General features: G+C 36.4%; 1 protein-coding gene across 1 annotated transcript; it reads right to left on the reverse strand.

The window, feature by feature from the left end:
- Positions 1–3,993: 3,993 nt before the first annotated feature.
- On the reverse strand, positions 3,994–5,627 carry LOC133287564 (F-box/FBD/LRR-repeat protein At4g00160-like). Its single transcript, XM_061485195.1, has 3 exons — positions 4,640–5,627; positions 4,402–4,554; positions 3,994–4,308 (listed from the first exon to the last, which is right to left on the reverse strand). The coding sequence occupies exons 1-3, from the start codon at positions 5,357–5,359 to the stop codon at positions 3,994–3,996; spliced, it is 1,188 nt and encodes a 395-aa protein (XP_061341179.1). The 5' UTR covers positions 5,360–5,627.
- Positions 5,628–5,859: the final 232 nt, after the last annotated feature.

Raw genomic sequence — 5,859 nt, forward strand, 5'->3', positions numbered from 1 at the left:
GGCTTGGGCCCAACAAGCCCACAACCCATCTAATGACAACACAGAGCACTAGCAATGCTTTGTTGTCCTAGAGCTAGTTAGATTAATGACTTGATCATCTTATTATACATATTTGGTTACCGTATATATTTCCTTTCGTCTCGGTTACCTTCCCATTAAACCTAGGGTAAGGAAACGTATCAACCCTTGCGGTTTCGGCAGATCATCTCATGATCTCTTTTACTATGCATAGATTCTCGAGTCCCTGTAAATGTCATCCTGATTTTTCCGGTTTACAGATAACCTAATCTCTCACAGAGATTTGACGAATTCCTTCAGCTTATCACCCTAGCCCTGTGCTCTTTCAGGACAAGCCCAACAGTTTACTTATGAGTTTCCATGTTTCAGGCAGACGAGGTATACAGTCAAAGTGTGCCTTCTAGAACACAGTATAGGTAATAACTTCCAGTCTAAGGAAAGACATACCCAAATATAAAGAGACTACTCTAATGATACTCTCTGTGAGATTTCCTCATAGAGTCTCTTTGTGGGTCTGTTCAGTGCGAGCTATACCCTTATAGGTCCACCCACGACTTTAGCTAAGACATCTCCATATTTGTAGCTCATGATTGATTGTGTGTGAGAAGTGTGTTTGTAGAACACTATTTTGTGATCAATAAAATATCTACAGGTACTTCAATATATTTCATATAGCATTGTGAAATTCCAGTGGGAATATAGAGACCTGAAGTAAAATAATAAAATTGTTATATTTGTTTAACTGATAACTGAATTGGAAATTGCAAAATAAATTGAGGATTGTCAATCTAGTTGATTTGGTATGTTACTTGAACTTGTTAGTTCAATTTTGTCTAAACTATTCAAATTTAAAGATCTATGTGTCAAAAAAATTTCCGTAAGCATTATGTATGAAAAGTTACTTGCCCAACACACCAATCATAACTACCATTACAAAAGCCACTTGCAAGAGACAAGAAAAACTTACTAGTTAAAGGTTTCAATTTTCTCAAGAATTCATGCTTAACAGGAGAAATTTGGTGGTTTATAGTGAGAAAATGAAACAAGTGGATATTTTGGCATACTTTTAAGGGTGTGCATGACAACTATTCTATTCCCTAGCACTATTTCTAAAAAGAAACAATTCTTTTCTATTTATGTGCTTGGAACAGTTTCTAAGGAAAACAATATGTTTGGTAACATGTTCTATTTTTTTTCGATAATGAGAATTGTGTTTGATAACACAACAAATAATATAATAAAATATAATTCCTATTAAATATAAAAACAATTGGATCACCACTTTCCTTTCCATATGGCGTGGTTGTGGTTGTGGTGACGGCGGCGATACAGTAGTGGTGGTGGCAGTGACATGATGATGATAGTGGTGGTGGTTGTGACGGCAATGGCGGTGATAATGGTGGCGACAGCGACAGTAGTGGTGGGGATGGTAGTGGTGGAGGTGACGACAGTGGCTGCGACAATGGTGTTGGGGATGGTGGTTGGTGGCAGTTGTGGTTGGTGACAATGGTAGCGGTGGCATGGTGGTGGTAGTTGTAATGGCATCATGGTGGTGGTGGTGGTAGTGGCAAATGTGGCTGCGACAGTGGCAATGGCGGTAGGTGACAGCGGAGGTGGTGGCGATAACGTGATGATGGTAGTGGCGGGGGTGGTGACGGTAGTGGCTATGACGATGGTGATTGTGGTTGGTGGCAGTGGCAGTGGTGACGATGACCGTAGTGGCTGCGACAATGGTAGTGGTAGTTGGTGATAATGGTGGTGATGGTAGCGATGACATCGTGGTGGTGGTAATGGTGGTGATTGTGGTGGTGGCAGTGGTGTGATGATGGCGATGGTGGCGGTGGCGGTGCCAACAGTGGTTGGAATGATGGTAGTGGTAATGATGACAGTAATAGTGGTGGTGGCATAGTGGTAGTGATGGGTGGAGGTGGCGGTGACATCGTGGCGGTGGGGGGTTGGTGACGACGACACTAGTAATACGACGACATCGACGATGGTGGCGGTGGTCGTGTCGGGATGATGGTGGTGGTGATAATGATGGTAGAGGTGGAGAGTGATTAAAATGGATAAGTGTTTCTTATTTTGTGTCCGAGAACAAAAAAACAAAAAATTTCTGATTCTTTTTTCTGTTCCCTAGCACAAAAATTAAACCGGTTCATCTTGAAATCAAAAAAATAAACTGATTTTACTAAAGGAGAAAACTATTTATTTCTGTTCCTGAAAACAAAAATTAAAAAAAAAAATGATTCCGAAAAAGTTATCATACACACCTTAAGTAATCTGAAAATATGGCTAGTTCTTTGGTCAACAACATTAAGTAATAATTTTTCCATTTATCTTATTGATAAAAGTTTTTTTAGAGTTTTTTCCCCATAAATTTTCACCTACAGAATTGCATATTCGTGATAACGAGCGAAATTTTTTGAATCCTCATACCGCACATTAGTGCCATTAAAACACTATTACTTTTTTTTTTTTTTGGTAATCTTTAAAACACTATTACTATTTCTATATACCAATATCAAATTGAGAACGTGCGCACGGAAAAATTATCGAAGAACTTAAAACAACAGTCTTCAGTTCATTTTTCTATCCTTCAATATTTCTTAAAGATTATGTATGTAATAATTAGATCAGAGAAATTTAACTTGCTCAAAAGATTACGTAAAATTAATAATCAAGATGCAGAAAATAAAAATAAAGAAATTGCTAAATCACAACAAAAGTTGGAAGTTTAATTTTTTTTAAAATGAAATTCAAAAGAATGCAGCTAAGACAATTGCAATGATTTGGTATATGGTAACTATACTATCTCGTATATTAGAAATACACTGAAATCATGGTTCTATTAATTGGAATGTTGCATTAGCTGAACCCAAATTCTGCACTTATAGTAAAAGTTGAACACAGGCCAAAAAAATGCACAGCACAAGAAAAAAAGAAGAAGCAAGACTACAAATAAGGCCTACAGCTGACACATATCAGGTAATTTACATGCAAACACATAAAAATGTAAATACAGTTCATTCTCTTATGATGCTCCTAGCACAAGCTCTCGTGCACCAAGAAAAAAAAAAACATTGAAGATGAAAAATCAAATATAATAAGTAATGAAAACGTTATTATAGAGTACTTCCTTTTTCTTCATGAGCTTTCTCTGCTTATCCACTATTATCACCCAACAATCTAAATGATTTCATCATACCTATAATTCAAATAAGAAAGGAAGAAACTAACCCTCCCTCAAATCTCATGGGCCAAACATGTTGATTTTAAAAAAATAGAGAATTAATAGTGCTAATTCCATGGATCAATATCAAGCTAAGCATATTTGCGTAGGATAATTATCAAATAACTTAAAATCAAAAGAAATCATAGTATTCTGAATCTATATTTCGTGCACTTCAATATTGCTTTAAGATTTTGCAATTACTAGATCATTGAAATTTAACTTCCTCAAAAGATTGTAGACAATTAGTAATACACTAGTCTTAAGCTTTCACTACTTAGAAGAAATTACAGAATCTATAAAATCTTCTTTACAGCAGATGACTTCCTAGAAGATACAAGAGTCAAATTAGGACTTGGATCTAAGTGATTGAAGTTGAGAACAGACAAAGAACAAACATGCACAAGTAATTATAGTACTTGATATATGATGTTAGGATTCAGCCTTACTATGAGATTTCGGCTTTGTAATGCTAATTGCAAATTTGGGGATCTGCATATAGCAGATTGGTTACAATCCTTTGTTATTGAAAAAACAAAATCATCTTATATAAGAAGTTAATTTTTGGCCAGATACATGATAATCAGAACCTTAAAGCTATAATAACACAAAAAAATATTCCTTTTTAGCAAAATCTGTATGAACCCTTGCGTGAAATAGAAAAAAAAGAAGAAGAAGAAAACAATCATTGGTACAGTAACAAGTCGTTTAATTGAAAAAATAAGACAAAGTCAATATCCTTGCAGCTAATAATGAGAATGCATAAATTCAGTAAATTGAAACGAAAGTTTACAAGTTACAGAGCGCCTTCTGCAGAAGGATAAATCTTTTATCATTTTGAGCTTTACATCTTGATTACTGGTGCAACTGATGATTTTCATTGACTGTAAAAGTCGTGCATTCCGCAAGATATATCTTACAAATCGAAACTCACCTTTCGAACTTTGATAATTATAAAGACGGCATGTTTTAAGGTGTAAAGAGATGGATTCAGGAACAAATTGTGGGTACGGCCAATCTCCTCCTCCTACTTCTTCTTCGTCGAATTTACCGGGCCAAGACTGTTATCGGTAGACATAAAATAAAAATTAATAAAAACACGTGAACAAAAGATTAAAACAAAAATCATCCTTCAAGACCTAAACTTTACAAACCTGATCAATGAACAAAATTTGAAGCTTAGGGCAACGCTTGAGCACTTCTACTATCTCAAGCCAATCTCTGATAAAATAATAATAGATGAGTTCAATATGGGTTAAATTGAGAAACATGGGAATAGGGTATTGGAAGCCCCGAATGTCACACATCTGCAAGAGTTACAAATAGAGACAGTCAGAAACCCATTTCCCATAAAACTGAAATTAAATGACATATAAATCACATTTTCAGTACCCCCAATATTCTCAGAAGCTCTACATTACGAACGGATTCTAACGGAACATGAACTTTATGAACATAAGCTCTGACCAACTTGGGCAAGCGTTTAAACTCTCCCACAATAAGAGAGTCATCAAATTCCACCTGATCTTCTTCCAAATACTCAAGAACTGGACATCCAGAAAGAAACTTCGCGAGATTTCTACTTCTTTTGAAAAGAATGCAGTACAAATGCAGGATTTTAAGTGAGGGAAGATGAACAGGCAAATGAGCTTTCACTGTTAATCCATACAACTTGAGAACCACGAGGGTTCTGCTGCTGAGAATGGCAGATGGCAAGCTCAGCTTCCAGTTATTATCCCAATACGGTGGCAGAGAGAGATCCAAGTGCTCAACTCCGCGTTCTGCTGCAGCATTCATCCATGCCCTGAGATTGCTATGACCAGCTAGAGAAGAATCAGACTTGAGGCGAAATCTTTGTATGGGTTGGTGCAAATCTCGCGAGTAGATAGCGACATATACTGACTGAACAAAGCGACGATAGATCTCTCTGCTTTGGTCGTAACCACTATCGTCGAAGTCGAGAGTAGGGACTGAGCGCCAAAGTGGTCTCCACCTTCTTGAGAGAATACTTGTAGCAACACATAGTTTGGTTGGTAGAAAAGACAGAATATAACATAGCACTGCGTCCGGTAAAGTGCTTATCCTATCAGCTTTCTTCTTTCGAGTTTTCATAGCAAAAAAAAGGAAGGAAGAAAGCGATTTTATAAATAAGAGAATCTCGTAAACGCTTCTCTAAGTTGTGATTTCCACAATCTTAACAAAATCATAGAATAGCCACTTCAACTTGTTAAGATTCTGCTCACCATCCCCGAGACTCCCCCCCGTCTACCGTTTGCTGATAACAAGTTGGAGCTCGGTTTTCGAGGTTCTCTGAAGAAGACGAAGAGCCTACCAATTTGAAAAATTTGGGATTTTTGGGTTTGTGGTAGCACTTTTTTGGGTACAATTGGTAGCGCTGCTATTTTTTTTTTTTTTCGGGAAACAACATGTATCGCTGATTTAAACCAGGGAAAACTTGCTCTCTTTCACATATTGTATCAGTTAAATTCTTTTAAATTTATATTTCTTATTTATTATTGAGATAGATTATTCTCTTACTTATTTTTCTGTTTACTTTTGCTTACCACTTTTCAAAATTATTAGATCAAAATCTTAATAAAAAAGATAAATAA

The sequence above is a fragment of the Gastrolobium bilobum genome, unplaced genomic scaffold, assembly GCF_033153095.1.
Source record: "Gastrolobium bilobum isolate Gb01-03AN ecotype WA unplaced genomic scaffold, APGP_CSIRO_Gbil_v1 utg10069, whole genome shotgun sequence".
Classification (NCBI taxonomy): Eukaryota; Viridiplantae; Streptophyta; class Magnoliopsida; order Fabales; family Fabaceae; genus Gastrolobium; species Gastrolobium bilobum.

Excerpts from the sequence above, each read along its gene's own strand:
- LOC133287564 (XM_061485195.1), bottom strand. The coding sequence starts at position 5,359 with ATGAAAACTCGAAAGAAGAAAGCTGATAGGATAAGCACTTTACCGGAC. Across the intron at positions 4,555-4,639 it reads AGCTTCTGAGAATATTGGGG|ATGTGTGACATTCGGGGCTT; the intron begins GTACTGAAAATG and ends TAACTCTTGCAG. Across the intron at positions 4,309-4,401 it reads AAATTTTGTTCATTGATCAG|TCTTGGCCCGGTAAATTCGA; the intron begins GTTTGTAAAGTT and ends TACCGATAACAG.